The sequence below is a fragment of the Electrophorus electricus genome, chromosome 16, assembly GCF_041902795.1.
Source record: "Electrophorus electricus isolate QZ-2024a chromosome 16, ASM4190279v1, whole genome shotgun sequence".
In the NCBI taxonomy this organism is placed as follows: domain Eukaryota; kingdom Metazoa; phylum Chordata; class Actinopteri; order Gymnotiformes; family Gymnotidae; genus Electrophorus; species Electrophorus electricus.
In genome coordinates this window covers 16,498,533-16,525,537 of record NC_137512.1, presented here as the reverse complement: position 1 = coordinate 16,525,537, position 27,005 = coordinate 16,498,533, and the positions used below count along the sequence as shown (strand labels likewise).

Sequence of the window (27,005 nt, the reverse complement as noted above, 5' to 3'; positions counted from 1 at the left end):
CAATGCCGCGTTAAAATCATTTTCCTTTTTGAACGCGACATTATTCTTTGTATCAATGAAAAAAGGAAAACGAGGAAACGATTTTGACAGTTGTCGCCGCCAGAGGACGCAAAAACCTAATCCATTTGAGGAAAAACGGAACGCTCACCTCTGACATACCACGAATAGCGTGCACAATTAACATTTAATTGGTAGTAGTAAATATACTATGACATTTGAAAATATAAACAAGTACATGTCATTGCCGTCTTATAACGATAATGGCACAGGCAGATGTCTCGTTTACTCCTCTTTAGTGATGGCCCTCACACAGTTATAGACAGAGTGATATTTGTGGTGCTTGCTTATCCGCTTAGGAGATAGGTGGCAGGATGGTTTGTTCATGGGTTACCATGGGTTTGTTCATTGTTAATGAATACCAGCTCTCGTGGCAAATGGGTGTAGTAGCGGCCTATAAACATTGATCCAAGATTTAGAGTACACTGAGACAGACCACGCTCGGTTCACAGAGTATGTTGGGAGTCTGAAAGTGATAGGCAAGTCTAGAAATAATTCACATCGAGGCACCCAACACATCCACCCACAGATGGCACAGCAGCTTCATCTGAAGAATGTTAGGCAAATTTCCATACGTGAGCTTGCTACCTGTCAGGTGAAGAACCTGAGAGCAGAGTGTGCCCTTTAAGACATTGGACATGAGCCCACGCCGTCGGTATACACACAGGTAGGCTACAACAACAGGGCGTGTCTGTCTTTACCGTCAAGCGCAAGGGGTTTGCATAGGTGTGAGGGAGCATGCGTGAACAACGCGCATTTTGCGTTTTAGAATGATTACAAAGAGAGAGAAAGAAAGAGAGCGAGAGAGAGAGAGAGAGAGAGAGAGAGAGAGAGAGAGAGAGAGATTATGCGTATACAACCCTTGTCTTAATCCTATGAGCGGATAGATTTAGAGTAAAAAAACTACTGGTTTGGAGCAAAACAGCCATATTTTATGGACCATTCGCGGAATAACTCAACTTCCAGCAGCGTGGGAGAACAGGTCGAAACTTTTCTGGCTGCTACGGGATTCGCTTCGCAGATGGCCCTTTAGCTAGCTGCCAACCCAGCTCCTCCGTTTTTATTTATTCAATACATTGTAAATTGTGAAAGCCGTAGATACAGCGATGAAGGACCGCTTGGAGCAGTTGAAGGCGGTGAGTGGAGTGATTAGATTATGTTTAGATATTTTACTCGTCGACTGAAAGTGGAAGTTTTATGAGTCGTTATATATACTGTAATAAACGTTACTACATAGCACTACTAGTTATATTAGCTGTGTAATTCGATGGCCCGAGGTTTTTGCGTATCCCATTAAAAAGACGTTAAAAGGTCTGTCATTTTATCGAACTCCACAGTAAAACCCAGAAGCCATTATCTGACACCAGGTCCGGTGTAAAAGTTTAATTGATTTAAGATAACCTATTATAAATTAACAGTTATACCCAAAAGGAAATATCAACGACGACGGCAAATGTGTCACGTAGCGAGGTTTATAATCGCTGATCTAAAATAGAAATAGTTTTTTTTCCCTCGATTTTTCTCCCTGTGTGTTACATCGCCTATTGGACAGAGTCAGTAAAAAATGGCCTGGATAACTGAATGAGCAACCAGATGATGTGGTCAGCTGACAGGAGTGGTGGGGTGGTAGAGGAAGAGGCATAGAGTTAGAGATACGCATTAAGGTTATCATGATTTAACGACAGCATGGATGTGCAATACTCAGAAAGGCCAGTACACACGCACACCGAGAGATCCTAAAAGCGAAGCAGGATTTGTTGCTGTGGTGACGGTCAAATATTTCCCCTATTGCCTTTGTTACATTGAGTTCTAACAATAAGCAAAAATCCATGACTAAAAAGCGAATGTTTGTGTTGGGGTGTGTGCACAGGCGTGCGTGTGTGTGGGTGTGTGCACAGGTGTGTGTGTGTGTGTGTGTGTGCGCGCGCATGTGGGTGTTTAGTGTTATTTGCATAGGTCAGAGATGAGTTTCAGAATTAAAAGTAATACAAAGAGTTATCTTTCCTCATTTTACTATCGGTATTTCTGCTTTTGGATGTTTTTTTTTTTTTGGTGGGCAGCATAAATAAGTTACAAGGCAATGTGTGCATCTGGGTATGTCAATGTGTGGGAACAGTGTTTGTAATATTGTATAATTAGCGTTAGTCTCTATGTTTTTATGTTTCTCTCCATCTCTCTACCTATTTCTGTAATATTTAACCTGCTGGAGTGGGTGTATTATTGTGTTAATGTTTGCGTGTAAGTTTGTTTTGAGCACACACACACACACACACACACACACACACTCCTCTTGTAAGAATTGTAAAGAAACTGGGACACTAAACAGCTGAAGTGTGTGTGTGTGTGTGTGTGTGTGTGTGTGTGTGTGTGTGTGTGTGTGTGTGCATGCACGCACACATGTATTCATGAGTACACATGTGTATTTACACATTCTGTGTCTTCCCACTAATAAAAACATCATATTTTAAGTGTATTTACCTTTAAGTGAAACTGTTCATCTGCCTACACTTTATATCTCTTTATCTTTGTACACTTAAAACATATTTTCCTGACACATAACATAACTCACACAGAGCATTCTTATTTTCAAGAATCCGTACATAAAACTCAGTCATACACACTGCTGTGTAACGTTGTTCTAGTTTTTGTTGCATGAGAGGGAGTGACATGTTAAACTACTTTTAAGAGAATCCTCTCTCTCCCCCTGCCTCTCTCACATACATTCAGCCACCTCAGGAAGTCTTGTGTAGTCTTATCTCCCTGCCTCAGCTTTTCCACTACACTGTGTGTGTGTGTCTCTTTTTGACCTTCACACAGGCCTGTTCTGTTCCCAGTTTTCTAACAGTGCTCAGCAAAATTAGCCTTGGGATCCTTTTTTGAGTAATTGTCACTTTCTGTTATTTACCTGAGGTTGTATGGAGATAGTTTGCTGAGAAATCAAGATGATAGCATTTCTGTATTATAGCATTATTTTTTACATTTTTGCAATCATTGGCTTGATTTAACTGAAATCTTTGTGCACTATAAACCTAAAAATCAGCTTTAGTGAGACTAGATTAGCTGAGTGTGTGGGGATGTCTGTGAGTGCACATATTAGATTATTACAATGTGCTTCAGGGAGCCGTCTCACCAAACTGATGACAGGAGAGTAAAATGACACAAGCAATGACAAAGTATCAAGTCTCTTGGACTTCGAACCCCACCACTTGTGGTCTGTGTTGTAAAAATAAGTGCTCACCACTAAGTTCCTTACATGTGTGTTAGCTGATTTTTGTTGCTCTATGCTAAATCATTTTTGAAAGCCCTGTCAAGGTATATTTCAAATGAAAGGAGGCTGGAAGTTGTCAGCTGTTAAAAACTGTCATATTAATATGTTCAGGAAGCTCACATTAACAGTTTCAAGGCAAAGGGATTTATTGTTCATGTAAAGGCTCAGGACATAAAACAAGTGCTGACATGTGGCAGTCAGAGAGGCATCATAATGAAGGCGTCTTCCGCCCTCCTCCTGGAGGTACCAATCTACGGATCTTAGTTTAATCCCTAGTCTAACACACCTAATCCAGTTAATCAAGGTCTCAGAGCCAGTTTGGTTAGGTGAGTGCTGCAGCAAAAGACTTTAAGAGGGTAGCTTTTCATGGAGCACTTTGGAGTGTTACCCTTTGACAGAATAAAACAAAACAAAAAACAAACAATAAGAAAAAAAGAATGTTAGTGTGTTCAGATCACCTCCCCCTTAGAGAGCTTTACTATTCATCAGTCTGTCATGAACAGGAAATGCCACATCATGTTACTAGCGATTGTTGCTTGCATTTATTACAATTATAATTTCATTTTAAGTTAGACATGCATATCTCCAATTCAGCATAGTGTAGTCTCTTTTATTTCCTTTTGCTTTAACAGACATGTGATCATGACGATGAAGATGTTGAGATTGCTGTGGATAATCCTGCCTTCATGGACGAGTTCTTTGGCCAGGTAATGCACTTTTGTGTCCTCTCAAAAGCACAATTTAGTATGAAAAATATACTTTCCGTAAATTAAAGATGGTTTTTCATTTGAAGTCGTGATTTTCAAAGCAAAATTCCCACTCTGTGGCCTGGAGTCCAAAGCAAATGTTAACCTGTGTGAACAAATGCATCTGGACACAGATCATTCAAATGCATCTTGTGTAGAAGGCTGTGTGTTGGTTTATTTCAGATTGAAGATATCAAAATCAGCATTGATAAGATTGATGAAAATGTTGCTGAAGTGAAGAAACTTTACTCAGTTATTCTGTCTGCACCAACATCTGATCAGAGTAAGACACACAGAGCCCTACAGATACACTCCACACACATGCGCAAGCAGTGGGAAGGCCAGTTTGGTTCATCACAAGTGTTCAAATCACCATGTAAATAATTCTATTGCCCTGTCTCTGAAGTGTGTTAATTTGGGTAATCTCTGTAAATTCATCTAACAGCGCATTCAGTTTAAGTCCTGTACAGAGCTGTACCATTCATCTGAACATACATTTATTTAAACATATTTTAAAAATTAAAATCTATGTGTAACTTTGTGAAAAACACCAAAGCAGAAGAAAGACTGAAGAAAGTCTAATGTCTGACTAGCTGACGGCATATTTGCTTAGCCTAACCTAAACCTTAGCTGTCACATGAGGAAGGAGCCCACACAGGAATGGCTGACTTGACTGCCTGCTCATGCTCAGCTTTGCTGCCTGCCAGTATTGACAGTCAACAAAAATCTGCTATCAGATAGTCAACTCCCTTTTAGTACAGCACTGTAAAGAAGAGAACTTATAGAGATTGTAAAGATTCTAGTGGATGATAATAATGTTGTAATAGATTATTTAAGCAGGCTAAGGTGTCTTTTTAAATCCTAATAGCAATTGCTAAAGATAGATGCTCTGAGGGAAAAGCTGAAAACAGATCTGATATCAGCTAGTGAAAAATTGAGCATGGCCTGGTTTGATATATGGCATCATCTGTACTTCCTGATTTTTGCATCATTGATTAGCCTTTCATTCTTTAGTCTTGTGTTCTACAGGAACAACCCTTATAGGAATGCCTCAGCAAAACCTTCTCTTTACAACAAATGAAGTCAAATAGCTGAGTCATATTTGGTGTTTGAAGTTTTCTTCTTAGGTTTTTCACTGGATTTACAAAGCTAATGTAATAAATAGTGAAAGTCTGTCACCAGGTATTTTTTTTAGTAAATACATGTCCTAAATCTTAATAAAAATTAATTTTTTGAATAGCAGTGATAAGTACATATTTACAAATTAAGGTTAATAGTTGAATATTAGTGTCATCTTCATAACTTCCTATATTCTGAAACAATTCTTATATGGAGAATAGGGCATAGAATAAAACAGAATTATGTGCTAAGGAAAATATTCTGGTTTTCCAAGATGGCAGCCCTATAAGATTAACATTTCAGTTTTGTGAGTTTTTTTTTTTGTTTTTTTTTTTGAGGTTTTTTTTTTTTTTTAAGAGAACTATAAGTTATATTATGCCCTAAACTATATCAGCAAACGTGCATGACCCTTACCTAAGAACTGGTTTGAAGCAGCTGTGGCAACATTTGTTCTTTGTATCTTGGCATTAACCAACACAAAATACTAAGTGTACTTCTCATTGTAATTCCATTTTGCAGAAACACAAGATGACTTGGAGGCCCTTACTAATGACATTAAGAAAATGGCCAACAACGCTCGAAACAAGCTGAAGAGTAAGTTTATCTTTTATGTGCATTCTTTGTTGTGTAGTGAAAGAAATATGTAGCAAAATGTAGCATGTCTTTAAATATGTTTCTTTAATGAATGTGTTCGTGCATACATACGAGCAGCCATTGAAAGGAATCTTGAGGCAGATGAGGAGCAGAGAGTGTCAGCTGACATGAGGATACGCAAATCACAGGTTTGGGGATGCCTTCTTGTTTTGTGGCATGCACACACACGTATACATGCACATACATACATGCATGCCCCACACACAGACACATACATGTACACCCATGTGCACACTCACTGAGAAACACACATATACATCCACAGAGATATCATATCAACTCTTTTCCTCCCAGCATGCTGTTCTATCTAGAAAGTTTGTGGATGTGATGACAAAATACAACGAGGCTCAGGTGGACTTCAGAGAGAAGAGCAAAGGACGCATCCAGAGGCAGTTAGAGATCAGTGAGTCCAACACACACACACGTTTAATTCACATAACTAAGCCATTTTGGCATGGGAATGGTATCGGTTTAAACTCTAATGTTTATTCAATTTCAGTTTTAAACACCACATCACTAAATGCCTCTGTGTCCTTCCTCATTACAGCTAGGCGAGATATACAATGGCCCCTCTTCTTGATGAAATGCATTAACCATAACTGCTTTTCCTGTGCAATCTCTAACTGTTTCCTCTCTTGCACTTGTGGTATGAGAGTGTCAAACAGACTTTTTTTTTTCTAAACTGTTCTCTATCTCCATCCCTGCCTCTCAGTTTCTAAATCACATTCTTTTAGCACAGACCATGTCTTTGTGGGCTGAAGTTCTAGGTGTGCATGGAGAAGATGCCATGTATGAATGATGGGTGTGCACCAGGAATGTTCTAGCTAAGGGGAAGGAGTTTCAAGTGTTTCTCTCAAACCTAAGTGTGTGAGTGCAAACTGTGCCAACAGTGAAGTGGTTATAGTTTGTGGAGTTAACATGAACCTGCAGGGGGAGGTGGGGGGGCATGTTGGCTGGTGTTAATGGCAGTGTCTGCCTCGGGCAGTTATGTACAAATAGGAGTGGTTTCTTGCAATCTCTATTGGGATACCAAGCCAATACTTTACATGAAGCATAACATGTAATATACACTGGGTCAAACACTGACAACAGAACCACAGAACAAGAGGGGGTTAAATACCTGTGCTAAAAATGAAAAAAACTAAGAGCAGGTGTGACGAGAGCAATTAACATGGTAAGTTCATGATGATGGAAACAAACACACACACACCCGCCTTCATACGCACACACGGGGAGGAGTCTAGGAGAGAACGGCCATGCCATGATAGGTGAGGCTTTCACCTCCACGCAGGAGTCTGCGGAATGCTCCGACTCCACATCCGAGAGAGCCTCCAGGGGAAGCTCCTCTATGCCTTGAGAGGCAAGCGTGCGATCAGATCCTGCATCCAAGCTAAAGTTGCAGTGAAACTCCTGGCCCTCAGCATAGCTCTCATCATCTTGGGCCATGGAGGACTGGTCGACCACCATAGTGTCCGACCCAGAAACCCCAGGATCCTTTTTTAACCCCTTGGGATACTCTTCCTCATCCAAGCAAGGACAGAGTGAGCCAATATGGAGTACAGGCTCCACTTCCAGGCAGAGACAAATCCTCTTGGAGGACGGGCTGTACTACACAAGAGGGGTCAAAAGCAGTACTGTCTCTCTTCTTCCCCGTCTTCTTTCCTGAGGGGGTGGTAGAGTCGATTCCTTCCCCTTAGAGCTGTTGAGGGGGGTGCTAGAGGGAATCTTTAGGACACTACGAGGGGCTTCTAATGGGGCTTCACCTGTCTCATCTTCATGGAGGAGCCTCTCCAGGTCCGTGCTGCTGCAGGTCAGCCTTGCATCCCCAATACTAGTAGTGTCCTTCCCGAGGTATGTGTCCAGCGTGTTGGCAGACACTTGAGCTGCGCTTCTCTTGTCCTCACGTGCCTGCTCGGTGTCCTCGGGGAGCAACACCAAGTACTCGGCCTCTGCTAGTAGACCTCGTAATGAAAAGAAGGCGCGCTGCATCTCTTGGCAGCCGGTGTTTGTGTAACAAGACGTCATGAGGGAGTAGGATGCCGAGGCAAGTCTCCGTAACGAAAAAAGATGTTTATTGACAATACAAACAAAACCGAAACCAAAATGTGAAGAACAGCACAAAACACACTAAGTCACACACTAAGCATAGGAACTAGCAAAACCAGACAATACTTCACGTGAAGCGCAGCATGTAATGTACACAGAGTCAAACACAGACAACAGAACAACGGGTTTAAATACCTGTGCTAACAATGAACATAACTAAGAGCAGGTGTGACAAATCAAAACAGCTCATTTATTTTATATTCGTCTTAAAGGGGCAGTAACAAAGACAGTCTGTTCTAATTCTAAGCGATGAGGAGAGGTTGGAAAATGATTGTGTAAAAATGAATTATACCTGGTTTTGGATCGTATATAGGACATTCAGCCTTTAATCTTCCCATGAAGTTCAAGTGTCTTAAAGAGTCACACATTTCCTAACACTCCAACACTTTGTCTCTAGCTGGGAAAGCCACAACTGATGAGGAGCTAGAAGAGATGTTGGAGGGAGGGAATGCAGCTGTTTTCACTGCAGGGGTAAATAATTGTGTGCGTGTGCATGTGCCCAAGTGTGTATGTGTGTTTTTATGTGCGTGTGTGCATGCTGAACATGTTTACATGTGAAGGCATTTTATCTGTTTGATGGTTTCCATCTGATTTTTCATGTGTCGTTAAGCTAAAGGACCACATCTGTCCTTCATTTGATAAGGAAGACCTTGGTGGGATTTTTAATCTTAAAAAAGCATTAAGGGGTTATAACACATCGGCTGGTTGTAGAACAAGACTCTTAGGTTGTGATTGTCATAACTCCCTCACATTCATTTTCACCTTTAATTTGAAAGAGCACTGTTAGTTATTGTCATGACTTGAATGAAGCCAACCTGCTCTGTGTGTGCGTGCGTGCGTGCATATGCATGCATGTTTCAGATTGTAGATTTGGGGATCTCCAAGCAGGCACTAAATGAAATTGAGTCACGGCACAAAGACATTGTGCGTCTGGAGGGAAGCATCAAGGAGCTGCATGACATGTTCGTAGACATCGCCATGCTCGTGGAGAGTCAGGTATGTTCTTCCAGCCCATCGCTGGGGCCTACCATCCTATCGTGCCATCATTCAAACCCTCTCTGTACACATCACATAGTCAGTCCCAAAAAAAAACATCTTTCCACCCATCTCTACAAATGGACTTCCCTGCGCCTTGATGCCTCGCTTGGTCCTGAACTCTGACCCGTTGCTTGGAATTTCAGCTGATCTATATCCTGCTGTGAGTTTCCCCATCCAGGACTCCTCCCCCTGACATGTCGTGACCTTGTCTCTTGGCCACATTCCTTTTTTACTGGTAGTATAAATGGTAGTTAATGGTAGTTTTTACCATTCACATGGTATATTTATTATCTACAAAACATAGCGTTGATCAAGTTGCCTTTATGTTGCTTGTTATATGCTGTCTGAGGAGAACAGCTGAGAGGTAAGAGGTTGTATTTTAGGAAAGTAATGTAAAAATGCTGCCATTCTGTTATTGGACCAACGTGCGTGTGTGTATAAGACAGAGTGCTAGATACAGATATTGACAGTGAATTTCCAGTAGCATGTTGTTAGGGCATGATGTTGGTATGTATGATTTGTATGGAATAGAGTGGAATGATTTTGGAGAAAAAAGATCTTATTAGAATTAGATTTCTCTACATAGCAACATCATCATCTCTAAATAATAAACAACTATATATATATATATATATATTAGTGTGTGTGTGTGTGTGAAGTCTGTATATGGATGCATGCAGATGTGTGTGTGTGTGTGTGTCTGATCTAGTGTGTTCGTGTTTCAGGGTGACATAGTTGATAATATAGAGGTGAATGTATCAAAAGCAGTGGATCATGTTGCAGTGGCAAAGGCTGAAACCAAGAAAGCAGTCAGGTATCAGAGCAAAGCACGGAAGGTATGAAAGCACACACACACTCGCACACCTTTCTCACACACTAACGCGCTGCTGGTCCTCCCTCTTTCTCGTCCTTTTCATGCTCCTCTTTGACCTCCTTCCTTGGCGTGCCACATGGCAGGGTGGCATGATTGACAGGATCGAGAGCAACATGGACCAATCGGTGGGCTTTGTGGAGAGGGCAGTGGCTGACACTAAAAAAGCTGCCAAATTTCAGCAGGAGACACGGCGTGTGAGTGGCTGAGAAAGATTTGACTCGCCCCTTTCCTCCCGCCCCCTCTGCCCATGCCTTTCCACAAAACTCTCTTCCTTGTGCCATCACTATGCACCACCCCCAAAATATATATCGTGCGCACACACACACACACACACACACACACACACACTCACGGACACACACGCACGGACACACACGCACACACAAACAAATTGTTTTATGCCTTTTGATTGACAGCAAGTCCCTAACGTGATTTAACTGGGTACCATATAAAATGAATTTTAGTTAACAAGCATTGCTCTAAAATGAGTTTGCATTTATGTTGCTGAGGTACCTCAGCCCTGCCTATTCCTCCACCCACTTTTGTTTAGAGCAACAGAAACCTGCTACAACCCTTCCAGCCTGTATCCATAGAAATTCTCTATACCACTCCATTACAGATAGTTCCTGCTGCAGTAGTTGTACTGCTGTACTTCAGTGTGAGAAATGCGCCCACTGGTGGGGCAAATTTGAAACTGCACTGCATTGTCAAAAGGGTTTTGGGACTGCAATCTTTATAGAACACACTGATTTTTCATGGTTTTTGCTATGTTTTAAAATAATGAGCAATTTTTAATGCATATTGTTTTTCTGAAATTATTTTAGAGTGTCCAGGTAGGTCAGTACTTTGTTACTCTGGTTACATTATGTGTAGTGGTATTCTGTTGCATGTGGTTTTAGTTGAAGATGTCATGGTATTGGTTGAACTGCCAGTTATATGAATTTTTGTTAATACAGAGAGCTTATTATGATCAATCAATTTATGATCTGAAATTAATCATTTCATGTGTGTGTGTGTGTGTGTGTGTGTGTGTGTGTGTGTGTGTGTGCGTGTGTGCGTGTGTGCATGTATGTTTGTTTTCACAGAAAGTTTTAATTATCGTGTGTGTAGTATTGGTGATTCTTGCCATTATTGCTTTGATATTAGGTCTGTCTTTAGGACTTAAAAAGTAAAAACAAAAAAGCCATATGTCACAAATATCACCTCTCTGGTGAGTAAATATTTAAAAACTCTGGTATACATCTGTGTGTGTGTGTTGAAAATGGGAAGTAGTGACTACAGATGTAGGAAGGCTGTGTGCATGTTAGTGTGGTGGCAGGTCATGTGAGTAATGCTTTAGGTGAAGCTGGGTTTCAGGTGCATTTTCTAGTGCTCATTCTCTCTTCTTGGACATTGGGACAAAGGTTTATCCTAAATTTGGAGCAATATTTGATATTTATTAATGTGATATTTATCATAACACTAGGGATTATAAATGACAGGTGTGGGTGCTAGTATAAGGTGCATAATGTTTTCTAGTTATGTGTGTTATAGCTGTTATAGCTCCTATAGCGCATCTACTAGAGCAGGTAGAGCATGGTGCTAATGGCATCAAGCACACATACTGATATACTGATAAATGTAAAATCATATTTATAACTGAAATATTACAATTAGAAAATATGTTACTTTTGATAGAAAAACCGAAATGCTGGAAATCGGATATTGCCTAAGTCTAGTTGACACCTTGTCCTCTTCATTCAGTGTATTTCTTTCCTATGGTTCCGGTGGGTTGCCTGCTGTAATTATCTGCTTATTGGAGGTTAAATGTTGTGGATACTGATTGTGCCTTGTCATCTCTCTCTTTCCTCCCATGTAGAAAATTATCATATTGGGTGTGGTGTGTCTTGTGGTTGTGGTTATCATCATTATCATCATCCTCACACAGACACTCTGAGAACATGCACCTACGTGTCACCACACGCACCCTTCAGCTGTGTCCCCGCCGTGCTTTCATACATCCCTGACATCCCTGTCTCTATTTATAATGCTGTCCATCTTCAACCCCTACTAAAAGTCAAGAGGTGAAACAGAAGACAAACACCCCCATCTCCCATCTGCCAATCTGCCCCTTGCTCTCCATGTCAAGTGGACAACGACTCCAGTGGATGCCTAAAGCTGGGCATATCATGAAGGGAATTTGTTTTGGAAAATGGACAGGATCAATACCCAGAAAAGAAGGATTTTATTTAAGTATGGAGAGGAACATAAAGACCTAAACATTTACAAATTTTAGAGTGTATTTTTATAGTGTGGTGTCAAAACGGACAATGCCAAAGACTTTGTCCTTAAATGTTGGAATCTACAAGTGGTCTCATACTTCTTTCTTTAACTTATTTTTCTATTTAAACAGTTCTTTACCCCACATTCTCCCAAAGACATCAAACTTAAGAATTAACACCCATCATTTCACATATAGTGACCATTTCACATCACTGAGTGAAGAATGAGACTGGAGTGTATGAAGCAGGAGTATGACCTGCCTGACTTCCTGCCTTGAAGTGCTCTCAGTGCAAACTTGTTAGTTACTGATTTGAGTGAAGAGATTCTAGGTGTTGTAATGGACACTTCTTGTGTTCAGTTGAACATCTGTTGGGCTGTACACTGCTACACAATATGGTATGGATTTTCTTAGTATGATTCCAGGGATTGTGAATCGAAACTCGTCCCCAAAGTTCTCAACATGACTGCATACAGTGAAATGGATTTGAAGTGTGCCTACCTTTTATGTGTGCACAGATGAGCAAGAGAGAGAAAATCCACTGTTTTGGTTACTGACAAATGCCTCCCTCCATACTACAAATATCAGTGGTCTGGCACTGTTGTACTTTGGAGAAAATAGAAAACAAAGCACAGCATAACATTTTGGACAATTCTTTTGTGTGTGAAATGAACTTTTGGAATTCGTGCGATTAATCCTCAACATCCTGAATCGGAGTCATTACCAAAATCTATGGGATCAAATAGCCCTATTAAGCAGTTATTAATCAGTTTCCATATTTGAATTAAAGCCGTATATCGTGACGTGATCAGTGGTCTGCCAGTTTGCATCGAATATGTTCTCATTGTCTCAGTTTTATGGTCATTTTAACATTGGCTAATAAGTATAAAAATAATGATTGTAAATCAAGCAATCAAATTAGTAATGCTGTTTGCCCAGTTGGTAATGGTCATTAGGTCATCCTTAACTAAGACCAGCCACTAAGACTGATAAATGATTTACATTAGGTTTAAATAATTATTTTGTGTTTAAATCTTTACTCTTGTCTGTGTACACCTAATACATCATTTAATGAATAAATGAGTTTGTAATTTTAAGTGCTGGAGAATAAATAAATGAGTGAAGGAGTCTATTTAGCACAATAGAAGGAAGATGACCTCTAAAACTCTACCCAAACGAGCCACACCTCTAAGGTAGGAGACCTATAAGGAATTTGGTTTAGAATTTTTTTCATTTAAACACATTTTGAGTGACTGAATATGTTAAAGGAACAATGAGCTTTGGGACAGTGAGATGTGAGATGCTGGAATTTTCCAGGAGCACTTGCCTATATAATAAGATAATTGCACTAATAATAAGAATATTAATAATAATAAGAAGAAGAATAACACAATTTTTTAAAATGATATGTTATTTCTATAGTAATTATATATAATACCCTAATGAGTTATCATGGACAGCTATAAATCTAAAGTACGGTAGAAAATGTTTGCATCGTATCATGTAGGCTACTAAAAACTAACCTAATATGCGTTTATCTGTCCATCTCCTTTCTTCTCTCTCTCTCACACACTACCCTCACCCAGAACATCTTATGTTCCTTTGTCTTTTTCCTTTTTCTCATTTACAGAATATAATGATACATTTTAAGATTGTTATGTCCTAAACTCATGATTGAGAAATAGAATTTTAAAAGCAGCAGATGCTTTCCTCATAGTGTTTTTGTTATGTTTCGTCCTATGTGTCAGGTCTCCACCATCTCTCTTTGTGCGTACTTCTAACCTCTGTTTTTCTCTCTGCCCGTAGAAGAAAATGATGATAATGTTGTGTTGTGTCATTCTGGGGATAGTTGTCTTTTCCTATTTATACAGCTTCTTCTCATAAAGGTGTGTTTAGAAAAAAATGCATATGCTGTTTGTGTGTGTTTAAAATGTAAAAAGCTCCTTCACAGTAGTCTAGAGGATAATTTATGCAAAACAACCTCTTAAATTAATCAACTGTATGTGTGTCTGTGTCTGGCTGGCGGGCTCTGATTTACACTAATCTGATTAGATTACATTTAGATTGTAATTTTGAGAACTCAAACAGGCTGAGAGCTCACTTTTTAATTTTCAAGTGTCCTTTTGGGTAATATATCTGACTTGATGCACAGTTAGGCTGCACATGCACCCTCTATGATGCGTTCAAACATTTACCTTTCCAGGCTCCCAGAAAGCCCACCAGAAGGAACCCTTTGACTCAGCTTGTTTCATCAGCCACTGTCTCCTCCTGTGGGGTTTTGCCTTTGAAATATCTTCTAGTTTTGTTCTGCAGCTTTAACATCACCCTTACATCTCCCCATCTTCCAACATGAAGACAAACCAGCTCGGTCAGTGTATTCACAATTATGCTGTATGAAATTTTAGACAACAATCGAAGTATAACTGACTGAATAACTAAAACAATATCAGTTCCTCAAAAACCACATTCAGTTTCAGGGATTTTTGTGGGAGTGGGGGTATTTTGAGTCAATTAAGAGTTGTGTATGTGAAATATCTTTGTAGAAAATAAAAATATAGAAGTGCTTGCCAAAACCATGCCATGTTTTGGTGTGGCTCTTACTGTTTCTATGGGCATGTGATGTAATAAACTTAATGTCAAACTACTATTAAATCTTTTTTGTTTACTTGTTTTACATTAATCACTTGTTCACTATGTTGACATGGATTATTTAATATTTGTAATTTGCAGTAATATGAACAACCAAAGATAGATCAATAGCATCTTTTAAAACAATGAAAAAACTGAAAATTTATAGTTAAAATTATGATCACTTCCACCTAATCCCCTCCATATATCCTCCATCATCCTAGATTTCACAATACATTGTTAATTTAATCCAACAGGTAATGACGTTTGCGTTTTTCGATCCTGGACAATTATTGGTTAATCTAATAATTCCAGTATTCGGCCAATAAATTATGTTTCACACATCAAACCTTCCATTGTCATTTACTGGTTCTATAATAAAAGACACTAGGCGGGGTTAATCCGAGAACTATAGAGAAGCGTGGGTGTTATCCACTCATGACTTGATTGTTCCACCTTGCTGTTTCTTCATTGGATAATGTCTTAAATCTAGGGCGGGCCTAATAGATGCTCGTGCTGTGTGTGTGTAATGACAATCTGAAAATGGCGGATGGAAGCGGACTCCTTTAACTTTATCGCACAATAACAAGCATACTAAGTGAGCACGGCAAGATTACACAGAATGAGTTTTCAGTTCAACTAGGATAACCTGTTTTCTTCGCATTAACAAACCTCTCCAGTACTACACAGAAGCTGAACGATAGGTATTTGTTAAAGGTCTTCCAACATTATTGGTTGCTAGCTTGCTGGCTTGTTTTGTTCCCTGCTAGCTAACGCTGTCTGTGTAGCTAGCTAGCAGGCGTTTTTGGGTGTCAATGAAAATGCTAGCTAGCTAACTCGCTATTTATAAGCCGATGCCTGTTAGTAATGTTCTTACCTGTCTCTTCGCTTAGATAACGTAAACTAAACAAGCTAGTTAGTTAGCGAGCTGTTTTTCCTCTAGGGGTGTCAGGGAAACTAAGACGACAGGGTTCTGTCTGGATAACTGATATTAATATTAACGAAGGTTGTATAATTGTAATAAAATAACAGACAGTGTGGAAGAGGCAGTTGAAGACAGTCTGCAACATAGCCTAGCTAGGTATGTTAGCTAGGTTAGCTAAGAGAGCCAGCTAACTGAAGTTCGTATACAGTCGGTTCGTTTCGGCCGCTAGTGAGTTGGCTGTCATGGAGAGTTAAGCAAATATTATAGATATCAGTAACTTAGGGACTTTAGGCTATTAAAGTTTTACGTGTAGAATAAAATTTAGCTAGCCAGTTAAATGTTTGAGCTGGTTAATTTCAATAGCAAGTTCAGCTAGCTCACTGTTGGCTTATATTAAGTTATCCAAATAAGATTAACACAGCTGGTTTTGATGAGCTGTCCAAGTCTTTATCTCTTAAATTACTTGGAGTAAGTGTGTTTATCCCTTCTTAAACTCTTGTAACTAATCTGACTAATCTGGTTAACTGTATAAGAGTTTAAATCATCATAATCACAGTTTGCCATTGGGGAACCGGGTAATTTAGCGTTAATGTTGGTTAAGCAGCCATGCTATCCTAGATAAATTGATAAAATAATGAGGCCTCCCAAGTGCTACTGTTTAGTGCTGGTCCCTTTCGAACCCAGAAAACTTTGCCCTAGTTGCCCTAACTCAATAGGTTTCATACTTTACCTCGCATTAATTACTCAGTGTTAGTTTATTTCAGAGACAGTCATCTGTAATAGATCACGCGTGCGAATTTAGGGTTAGTGTACATAATACGTGTATTCCGTTTCTAGGCAATGGAGGAGTCCAAGTCCCGTTACAGCAAGCGCCTGGTAAGTTTCTTTTACTCTACGCGTCGGATCAGAGTAATTAAATACACCCGGTTCCTAAAGGGCTAGTTTTTAGGTCTAACGCTACAAGAAAAGGTACGTCTAGCAATAACTAAGGCTACATCAGAGACTGTGTTGGCACGATAATAGACGCCTCTGTGATAATGGAGCTCAAGTTTTTCTAGTGCCATTGAATTGGTACCGTATTGTTGGAATGTAAGTTGCACAAAGTAGGCAAAACATAACTTTTTTTTTTTTTTTTTTTTTTTTAATGTGTGTATGCTCTGCAACCCTTACTGCAAAAAACATTAAGTTTACTAAAGGCTTCACACCACAGACAATTTCTGGATTTTGCATATCAAAAAAAACGTTTGGATAAAAATGTCAAAATTGGCACTATCCTGGTCATGGTGACTTATAAGGGTGCCATTATTGTCATGATGGCATGTTTTCTCTGTGCAAGAATATTTACTTTCATTTTATTTGCACTATGTGTAGCTCAGATGTATGTGTTGGAGTATATTGTTGTTTAAACTCTGGCACTATTTGTGCAGCGAACAGGAACACGGCGGCGTTACCAAGACGATGGAATCTCAGATGATGAGATTGAGGGGAAGAGGACTTTTGACTTGGAAGAAAAAATTAAAAGCAAACAATTTGATTCGAACCTGGTCAAAATTATGGATGGAAAAGGTTGTTATTAAAGCTTTTGATGTACTCCTAACTAAAATCACAGCCTATGGTGCATACAAGTGCTAATTGCTTTTAAAATATATGCGAATGTGTTTTGTTCTCCACAGACTTCACTTTTGAGTACATCCAGCGTGAGGGGCTTCGAGACCCCATCATCTTTCCTAAGTCAGATGGTCTTGGCCTTCAGTAGGTTTTTTTTGTCACCTATTTGGTCCACAGTCTGGTCTTTTGCTGTAGTTTATAATTTGCTGAAGGCACATGAATAAAAAGGGTGCTTATATTGAATACGTCAAGCAGCTGACTTTTTGACTGTGCTTAACTGTGGTGTGATTCTCATAAGTAGTCTAAATTGAGATGTTCTGTCCCTAAGGATGCCCGATCCAGACTTCAGTGTGAGTGATGTGAAACTGTTTGTAGGTAAGAAGGTCCTCTCTCTCCCTCACGCTCCCTTTCTCTCACCTCTTCTTTTGCATCTAGTCTCCAGTATTAACACCAGGTTTTCTTTATTAAGAAAATCCAGACAGTTGTTTTTGCCATGCACCTGCTTTGTAACAGCCAATATATTGCCTATTCTCTCCACCTTTCCAATAGGCAGTCGACGAGTGATTGACGTAATGGATGTAACCACTCAGAAGGGCATAGAGATGTCAATGGGGCAGTGGAGGCGGTACTATGAAACCCCGGCCTCTGAAAGGGAAAAGCTCTATAACGTTATCAGTCTCGAGTTCAGTCATACCAAACTAGAGCATCTTGTCAAAAGACCTAACGCAGTATGTATGCTTGCAAGCGTACACGGATACAAAGGTACACACTGTAGTTATTCTGTTATAAACGCCTGAACATACATTGCCTTTGTCAGGTTGATGTGGTTGACTGGGTAGACAACATGTGGCCACGGCACTTGAAGGAGAGACAGAGAGACTCTACTAATGCCATCATAGACATGCAATACCCAAAAGTACAGAAGTGAGTTAGTGTTTCTTATTGTACATGATTGTTACTTCCTTCCTGCTGTGAAGTCCTGACATGATATATGAGGCTGTATTAGTGTCACTATAGCTAAATTCATTTGTTTTCTTTTTTGTGACATTTGATCTTGTTTCTTTTTGTCTTTCATTCTTTAACTTTTCTGCCCTCTTGCCTTGCAGGTATTGTCTTATGAGTGTAAAGGGCTGCTTCACAGACTTCCACATAGACTTTGGCGGCACATCAGTATGGTACCACGTCCTTAGAGGGGGCAAGGTGAGAATCATGTGTGGTAGGCATGTGCGTGTAACTGTCATTTCCTCCTGCCTTCATGCTTATCTTCATGCCAGAGCCTCTTCATACAATAAAGTGCTGCTTTTAGCTTTGATAGTATTGTACTGAGATTCTGTACTTTGCTGCAGAACTGCCTTACTTACACAGGTTGTATTCCAAGTAGATGGAGAAATTTCACACTGGCAGTGATTTTGAATGCTGTTGCTGTTTGTGGTGATTGTATTAGTCCTGTCCCATTCTGAGTTCTGTGCTCCCTGGATGAATCACAGATGTTCTGGCTGATCCCGCCCACACCACAAAACCTGGAGCTCTATGAGAACTGGGTGCTGTCAGGGAAACAGGGTGACATCTTCCTCGGAGACAAAGCCAATTCCTGTCAGCGGATTGAACTAAAACAGGGCTACACCTTCTTGATCCCTTCAGGTATGTACTTGCACACGCAAAGCCAAAATTAACAACTAATTCACTGAATGTAATAAAATATGCAGGAAAAGTGAATGAGAAATTTTAGTTCTATTATAATCAAGTGTAGCGATTTTGTCTACAGTCATTTTGGAAGGCTAGCAGAATTTGCACTGGTGCTGGATGGTCCCAGTATGTTCTGTTTTTTTCAATGTGTGTATGCAGGCTGGATCCATGCTGTGTACACTCCTGAGGATACTCTGGTGTTTGGTGGCAATTTTCTGCACAGTTTCAACATTCCAATGCAGCTGAACATCTACAACATTGAGGACCGCACACGGGTAATGTTTTCTCATAATGGATATGCATTGAAAGTTATCAAGCGTAGCGATGCTTAGTTAAACTCTCGTTATCTTTGTCTCTGTGTCTTAGGTCCCATCTAAGTTCCGCTACCCCTTCTACTATGAGATGTGCTGGTATGTGTTGGAACGGTACCTTTACTGTTTGACGAACATCTCTCATCTAACGCCAGAGTTTCAGAAACACTCACTGGGTATCGGTCAGTACACACAAACAAGTGCACCCACAAATACATACATTTCCACTTTGCCATACACAACCTATAACATACCATGACCAATATATTTGGCACACAGGGTTAAAGGAGGACGACATCACCAAACCAGACAAACTCAACGGCCACACACGAAATGGACAGACAGCAGAGGATGATGAAATGGAGGAGGAGGAAGAGGAGGAGGTTAAGCAGGGAGTTGACGATGAGGAGTCCATACCATCCCCCCCAGCACGGCCGGGGGTGAAGGTCCATCTCACGCCGTTTGAGCTTGAGGGCCTCTGGCAGCTGCTGCACAAACTTGAGGAGCTGCCGGCTCATAAGAAGTGCGTCCCCGTGGGCATCAGAAACGCTCCTGCCCTCCTTAATGACATACGGGTACACGTCCCCCTCTGCCCCTCACTGTACATTCTTACACCACTTAATGTTGTTATGCATGGAAGATCATTGTATAGGGATTGTTTGATCCATGTAATAATGCGCTTGCAAGCCAGTTCTGAAGTTGTCACCACCATAGTATAAATGACTAATCAATCTGTCATAATATGATGCAATTGCCATTAAATGTGTTCTCCCTTCCCCGGCCATGCACAGGCCTTGCTAAAGGAGCATGCCAACGATGATCCCAAACAGTCTTACACTGGAAAACCCATTGTCATGTGGCCCAAAAGGGTAAGACCACACACTAGTCATTATCTCTCCCCACCGACTGGAGTCCATAACAGTTGATTGATTTTCCCATTCAAACACAAACCTACTAGATCGAGTCATTAACTATTGAGTTGAATCAGGTGCATTTGAGCAAATTGCCAAACTGGAAGGCTGGACAGGTCCGCTGTAGACTGCAGCCTGCACACACGCTCCTTTTTTTTTTCTTTTTCTCTCTTTCTCTGTCTCATACACACCACACACAGACAATCTTTCTCTCCCTCTCTCTCTCTCTCACTCACTCCCTCACTCACTCACATACACATGGTCTCACTTGATCTCTCTTCCTATTCCTGTGCCGGCAGCCCTCGTGGTACAGCCCACCCCCCGCCCCCCTCTCTCTGCTGTACCGTCCGCGGCCGCCGGGATCAAGCCCCATTCTCCCGCCCGTGCCACGGCCTGTAAAGCCTCCGTCCTCACTCATGCGGCTGCGGCGGCGGCGGGTACGCTGCAAGCGCTGTGAGGCCTGCCTGCGCTCCGAGTGCGGAGACTGCACCTACTGCAGGGACATGAAGAAGTTCGGCGGGCCAGGCCGCCTCAAGAAGACCTGCGTCCTCAGACAGTGTCTGGCTGTGAGTGGGCTGCTTGTGCCTCTGTGTGGGGATCGGGTGTGCATTGTGTGTGTCTTACCCCACATGCTCGCTCTCTCTTCCCCACCCCCCACCCCCAGCCCGGCCTGCCCCTCTCCGCTGTTTGTGCCATATGTAAGGAGGGCAGCCAGGAGGCAGAAGGCTCCCAGGCCACCCAGGCTCTGATGGAGTGCTCCGAATGCGCACAGATCACACACCCGGAATGTATAAAGGTACAAACACAAGGGCGTGTATATGTCCGATAGTAAATGCACGGAGCTTAAACTTGTATTCAGAATGGTTGTGTGCTGGTGTACTATTTATTTGTTTGTTTGTTTGTTGTCTCTGCATGTTCGTGTGTGTCAGATGCCAGGGGATGGTGTGATCAACAAGGACCTGCCCAGTTGCTGGGAATGTCCCAAATGTGTCCATCATAAGAACACAGAGGTATGGTAGACCATGCAGTCCTTATACCGCAGCTCTGCTTCTCAGGGGCTGTGCGTTTTTTTTTCCCCTCATGAGGGTGAGATGGTGTGTAGGCACCTGGGTGCCATGAAGCTGTATAGCGCAATGTCCTCTCAGCAGCAGGGTTAAAAGCCGCTGCCTTAGAGAAATGGCAGTGCTCAATCGTATATTCTGTCGACCTCAAATTCAGCACCCATCTTGAACCATGGCACAGCATGACGCGCTTAAAGTTCAAGTTCAAAGAGGTTTTATTGTCATTTCAGCTATATACAAGTACACAACAAAAACGAGACCGTGTTCCTCCAGGACCATGGTGCAACACAAAACAACAGTGCAACAGACAACATGCTACACAAGTGGAAACAGTCCAATATAGTGCAAAAATGTCATTAAATAAACAATAATAAATACAGAACAGGACAAATACAAAATGAGTAGACAGTGCAATTATTTAGTGCAGTACACAGTACTGGGAATATGTAAAGTGAGTTGTGCATAGGAGTCAGTGACATGCTACACTGAACATAGGTGTCACTGGTAGCAGCCAGAACAGTTCAGAGTACAGTGCTGGTTTAGTACATTACTCTAGCAGCAAGTAGGATAATGTGCAAGACTGCAGCAGGAGTGCATAGTTTATTTGTGTGAGGTTTGACTTCAGCACTAGTCCGATGCAAAACAATGTGTGAGTGTGTATATAGATATGTATGTATGTGTATCTATGTGTGACTGTGTATAAGCATGTATAAAAGTGCCGATATTGGAATTGGAGTTAGCCAGAGTTCAGGAGTCTAATGGCTTCTGGGAAGAAGCTGTTGCACAGCCTGGTGGTGCGGGACTGGATGCTGCGGTACCTTCTTCCAGATGGCAAAAGGGTGAACAGTTCATGTGAGGGGTGTGTGGGGTTACCTGTGCAGCTCCAGCCCCGGCTTGTATCGTCAACAGCAGTGACGGACTGTGAAACGAAGCCCGTCGTTTAGTCTGCATATTTCTTTCAGTTGAAACATTGATGTTCTTTTCTACCATTCAGTCTTCCAGCAGCAGTTCAGCAGAAGAGGGTGACGGTGCCACGATGACGGGCTTGCCGTCCTCAGGCCCACCGGCTAAGCGGGCGTACAGGGAGGGCATCGGGGTGGGCGGGCTGCGCTTGGGACGCAGAGGTCGGCCGGCCCTCTCACTCTCCTTGCCCCTGACCCGCTCGCGGCGCCAGCCCCCACCCTCGCAGAGGATCCTTCTGCAGCACCAACAGAGCCGCAAGAGAGCTGGGGCATTGGAGCTACAGCACCGAAGGAGGGTAAGAGCTTGCACACACGCACACAAACACTATCTTTTTTTCTTTCTTTCTCTCACATTGGATTTATTGTTCTTTGCTGCCAGTGTGGTTGATTGTGATTGTGATTGTTGTTTTCTGCTGCAGGTGAAATTAGAACGGAACAAAATCCTCCATTCGGTGAGAATGTATTCCTTGTGTCACTCAAGTCTTCCTGCCTGTGATTATTGCGCACGCATTGCTCTCACATGCTCCGTGTGGCTTTTACTCTTTTCGTTCTCCTCCTTCCTCCTGCTTGTTCGCATCTCGTTCTCTCTTTTTTTCTGTCTCTCAGACTCGTTCATCTGTCTCTCTTTCTCCAAAGCTCCTGCGTCAGCGGAGTTTGGAGAGAGGTGGCGTGATCGGGGCAGGACTTGGCAGGGGATCATCCCGCGGGAGAGGGGCAATGTCCTGTCGGGGACGAGGCGTGAGGCTCCGAGGTGGAGGACGAGGTGGCGCTCTGAGAGGAAGGCGCGAGAGAGATGAAGACAGGGATGATAGTGAAGAGGAGGGAGATGGGCGTGACAAAGAGGAGAGGAGGGAGAATGGCCGGGGAGGCAAAGAGAACCGACCGCACAGGCACGGAGGGCGGCCAAAGGAAGAGGAGAACAGAGACGGGCAGCAGAACGGAGAGCATGAGCGGGAGAGAGACGAGGATGGAGAGCAGGCTCAGCCAGACACTTCTGTGGTGCTCAGCGACGAGACTCTGGTTCAGAGGTCGTGTGTTACTGTGACCTTGCAGCCTACAAGGGGCAGGCGGGACCCCAGCACCATCGTACCTAAGCTAGAGGCCAACGTGTCATCAAGAAGCCTCCCCCGAAGCCACGGTGAAATGCAGGGCAAGTCTTTGCTCCGCCCCCCGCTCCGGAATGGGGCCCGCCGCACAGACAGGGCTCACCCCCATACAGAGCACCCACACACACCTATGGCCACACCGCGGCCATACAGTGGCAGCCCGCACCTCCAGTCCCACACTCTGACAAGGAGCACCTCCAAACACTCCCAGATGAGCCGCAGCCTAAGATGTAATTCCAGAGAGTCTCACCATGGCGCCAGGGGTGGGAAGAGGCCACGGCCGGAGAAGGGGAGGCCCCCTGCCTCCTCAACCAGCCCTGCCTCACATGCGTCACCAGAGTTGAACGGGGCCAGCGAGCCTGGCTGGGAAAGAGTGGTGTGGGTATCTGTCTTCCGTTACCTGACTCGAGTCGAACTGTGCATCTGTATGGCCGTCTGTAAGAGCTGGTACAAATGGTGAGCGCTCGAAATTATGAATATCAAAATGTCATATGATTTTGGAATTCAGATGAAAATTTATGGATGCGACTGCCAGAGGGATTCGTGTGTGCTCTGACCGGTATTTGTTGTACCAGGGGGTGTGATAAGCGGTTGTGGACGCGGATCAGTTTGAGCCGTTGCCAGTCTATCAGTCCACAGGCCCTTTCTGGCATCATCAAACGCCAGCCAGTCACACTGGATCTGTCCTGGACCAACATATCCAAGAAGCAGCTCACCTGGCTTATCAACCGATTGCCAGGTACCAATAGTGGACATAGCGTGGGCTCATACTGGTGCTGTTTTGCCAGAGCATTTTAGCAGTTTACATGGTCCGGTCCCTGTCTTGACCCTCTCACTCTACTTTGCCAGGGCTGAAAGATCTGGTGTTGTCAGGTTGTACCTGGGCATCAGTCTCTGCTCTAAGCTCTCCCAGCTGTCCTTTACTGCGCTCATTAGATCTGCGCTGGGCAGATGGGGTCAAAGACACCCAGATCCGCGAACTGCTCAACCCACCAGGTAAGGGAATCGTGCACACACCCTTTCATTGTGTCAATGATGTTCACCTAGCACTCCAAAAGAAAGAAAAGTCCAAGGACACAGTGAAGCATCTTAGAAGTCATAAATGCAGAGAAGAGTAAATTATATTGCCTTTTAGATTTAATATAAGAGATGTTGGAGTAAAGGGTTAGCACAGCAGTCCACTTGCATCTTGCATTACTGAATTTTCACTTCTGTGTATATGTGTAAATGCAGGCAGTAATAACCGGTCCCAGCTGCGCAACATGCAGTGTCTGAGGCTGTGTGGTCTGGAGGTGACTGAGGCCACCCTGAGGCTTATCATCAGGCACATGCCCCAGCTGACAAGGCTGGAGCTCTCACACTGCCCTCTGACCGATAACGCCCTCAACCTCCTCACTGCCGTGGGCTCCTCCACACGCAACACACTCACACATCTCAACCTGGCAGGTACACACGCGCGCACGGCCGTGCACTTGCACATCCACCAGCTCAGTCTGGCCAGTACGCAATTGCATGCTTGTGCAATTACGCAGTCTAGTAGGTGTGTATGCTGCATGCTTGTATAGGGAATGTGGAGCTGTGGTGTGCAGCGTGGAATTCTGGGCGGAGCAGCCATGTTATGAGGCACACTTAGGCTACACAAACTGCAACACATCTACCTTTCTCTACAACATAAGAAACCAACAATTAAACGTAGAATGAGAGAGAGGATGAGGGCAGATCATGAAGACTGAAGTGGTATGCAAACCAGTGCTATTTAGAAAAACAACCACAAATACTGTGACTAGACTTCTCAAATGATTATTTATTTCCCCCCCCCCCCCCCCCCAAAAAAAAATTTCCCTTTTCCAGCACCAACTTCTGCATTTACATTTACGGCATTTAGCTGACACTTTTTTTTTATCCAGAGCGACTTGCAATTATGACTGAAAACAACTTCAGCAATTGAGGGTTAAGGGCCTTGCTCAGGGGCCCAACAGTGGCAAATTTGTGGTGGTGGGGCTTGACATGGCAGCCTTCTGATTACTAGTTTTGTACCTTAAACACTGAGCTAGCACAGCTCATACTCTTTTTTTTCTCTTTAACATTAGTTATTCCCTCAGTAACCTGGGCTATTATTGGTGTACATTGCCTACTCTAAGCAATCCTAACATAATACTCATACATAATAAGTATTAATGAGTGGTTACATAAATGGAAAAGTGGTTGTATAAATATTTTTACATTAACTACTGAAAGTGTAAAACAGGATCTCCTTCTCCCTTTCAGTTTTGAGTACAACCCAAATGTAACACGCTTGATTCATTTATTGACTAGGGACATGTTGAACAAACTGGCATCCGAATATTCAAAGCATTCAAAGATATTTGAAGATATAGCCACATTTGTTCACGTATATAGTTTGTGAATGGTTAGTGCAACGTACACTTAGACCATAATGGGCCACACATTTTTGCTATGCGTCAGCTATGTATATGACTATACTGGCTAATTAGGTATATCAGTGCGAGAAAGCTTGTTTGTCAAGTTGAAAGAAGAGGCACAACTGTTGGTTGGCAATAAGCTGGCATCATCCACAACAACTCCACGTTCCCTACACCCACATGTACAACGATGACCTACACAAGTTCCATATGAATAGCGAGTAAACTCGCACATGCATGGGGGTTCACCACCATGACCTTCGCTATCTCTCCTTCTCAGGTTGCAGTCGGTTGACGGACGGCTGTCTCAGCTACCTGCAGCGGTTGTCCTGTTTGTCTGTTTTGGACCTTCGCAGCTGCAAAGGAGTCTCTCGGCAGGCCTGCGAGAACTTCATCTCAGAGCTGTCTGTCAACACCCTCTACTGCCTATCAGATGACAAGCTCATCCAGAGGATATCATAGAGCTTCCCTTCGCTGGGAGATGCAGAGGGGTGTGGTTGTGTGGGTGTGAATGCAGCATGTCTGTTAGAATGTATGTGTGCTTACATATGTATAAGAAAGTTGGTGAGGGTTCTCTGTTTGACAGAGGAAGTCTTTCATGTATAGAACATTTAGAGTGGAGGAGCTCAAAGCATCCATGGTGGGGCATATTTGTAAATACAACTCAGCAATGGGTAACCCTTATTTGTACTTAACTATTTCCCTTTGTTCCATGGACACACAAGTACTGCAATTGGCAATCAGATCGATTCTCAGGCCTGTAATGCCATGGGCTCTTCCAATAGGAGATTAAACAGGTGCTATTCCTCAACAGCCTCTTTTCTATTCCAGGGCAGGCCTGTTGCTTGCATGCCTCTCCTGAAACCATCCCCTTCTTTTTGACTCTCTAACTTTTTTTGTCTCCGTTTCTGAAATACTTCTTAGCAGCATTAAGGTGTTTCAATTTGTTTCACTCCTCTTTCTCCACTTTATTTTTCAAGAGGAATACCTTTCTGTTCTTGATTCCTGTCCTTCAAAAGAGTATAGATATATATAAAAAATTTATATATATATACACGCCCTTGTGTAAATGTATTCCTCTCCTGTAGTAAACCAGAAAAAAATCTGTAGCATTATAATTATTTTCAGAGGCTTGTTTTTCACTTTTTTGTGTTTTGTTTTGTTTTTCAAAAAAATAAAGAAATGATCAAGTATTTTCTACATTCATTTGATTTAGATAACCTGGGAATGTGTGTGTGTGTGTGTGTGTGTGTGTGTATATT

At 42.4% G+C, this 27,005-nt stretch overlaps 2 protein-coding genes across 16 annotated transcripts; both read left to right on the top strand.

The window, feature by feature from the left end:
• The first annotated feature begins 789 nt into the window (after window positions 1-789).
• Window positions 790-14,766, top strand: stx3b (syntaxin 3b). Of its 11 annotated transcripts, none has more exons than XM_081698744.1 (11): window positions 790-1,193; window positions 3,958-4,032; window positions 4,255-4,354; window positions 5,710-5,784; window positions 5,902-5,972; window positions 6,139-6,247; window positions 8,348-8,421; window positions 8,812-8,946; window positions 9,946-10,056; window positions 13,929-14,008; window positions 14,326-14,462. In XM_081698744.1, the coding sequence occupies exons 1-10, from the start codon at window positions 1,164-1,166 to the stop codon at window positions 14,004-14,006; spliced, it is 858 nt and encodes a 285-aa protein (XP_081554870.1). In that variant the 5' UTR covers window positions 790-1,163; the 3' UTR covers window positions 14,007-14,008; window positions 14,326-14,462. The 11 variants fall into 11 exon arrangements, 8 of the variants coding, with proteins under 8 accessions (XP_081554870.1, XP_026855136.1, XP_081554868.1 ...); XM_081698742.1 differs by lacking the exons at window positions 13,929-14,008; window positions 14,326-14,462 and adding exons at window positions 10,948-11,072; window positions 11,721-13,315 and having other exon boundaries at window positions 791-1,193; XR_014117480.1 differs by lacking the exons at window positions 13,929-14,008; window positions 14,326-14,462 and adding exons at window positions 9,714-9,802; window positions 10,948-10,962 and having other exon boundaries at window positions 794-1,193.
• A 514-nt stretch (window positions 14,767-15,280) lies between these two features.
• Window positions 15,281-26,934, top strand: kdm2ab (lysine (K)-specific demethylase 2Ab). Of its 5 annotated transcripts, none has more exons than XM_035532227.2 (23): window positions 15,281-15,348; window positions 16,513-16,551; window positions 17,103-17,241; window positions 17,349-17,427; window positions 17,612-17,658; window positions 17,833-18,011; window positions 18,101-18,207; window positions 18,390-18,483; window positions 18,771-18,924; window positions 19,129-19,244; window positions 19,336-19,462; window positions 19,560-19,855; window positions 20,072-20,149; window positions 20,491-20,757; window positions 20,856-20,987; window positions 21,121-21,201; window positions 22,247-22,510; window positions 22,634-22,666; window positions 22,821-23,776; window positions 23,896-24,059; window positions 24,170-24,316; window positions 24,554-24,766; window positions 26,024-26,934. In XM_035532227.2, the coding sequence occupies exons 2-23, from the start codon at window positions 16,516-16,518 to the stop codon at window positions 26,203-26,205; spliced, it is 3,891 nt and encodes a 1,296-aa protein (XP_035388120.1). In that variant the 5' UTR covers window positions 15,281-15,348; window positions 16,513-16,515; the 3' UTR covers window positions 26,206-26,934. The 5 variants fall into 5 exon arrangements, with proteins under 5 accessions (XP_035388120.1, XP_035388121.1, XP_026855102.2 ...); XM_035532228.2 differs by having other exon boundaries at window positions 15,287-15,454; window positions 22,851-23,776; XM_026999301.3 differs by having other exon boundaries at window positions 15,287-15,454.
• The last annotated feature ends 71 nt before the right edge of the window (window positions 26,935-27,005 follow it).

What these genes read in the sequence shown, in the direction of transcription:
- stx3b (XM_026999332.3), top strand. Translation starts at nt 1,164, where the DNA reads ATGAAGGACCGCTTGGAGCAGTTGAAGGCG. An exon ending in CAGCTGTTTTCACTGCAGGG is followed by an intron (nt 8,422 to 8,811) that starts GTAAATAATTGT and finishes TGCATGTTTCAG; the next exon opens with ATTGTAGATTTGGGGATCTC. An exon ending in ATCAGAGCAAAGCACGGAAG is followed by an intron (nt 9,825 to 14,325) that starts GTATGAAAGCAC and finishes TTACCTTTCCAG; the next exon opens with GCTCCCAGAAAGCCCACCAG.
- kdm2ab (XM_035532227.2), top strand. Translation starts at nt 16,516, where the DNA reads ATGGAGGAGTCCAAGTCCCGTTACAGCAAGCGCCTG. An exon ending in ACATTGAGGACCGCACACGG is followed by an intron (nt 19,245 to 19,335) that starts GTAATGTTTTCT and finishes TCTGTGTCTTAG; the next exon opens with GTCCCATCTAAGTTCCGCTA. An exon ending in TCCTCAGACAGTGTCTGGCT is followed by an intron (nt 20,758 to 20,855) that starts GTGAGTGGGCTG and finishes CCCCACCCCCAG; the next exon opens with CCCGGCCTGCCCCTCTCCGC.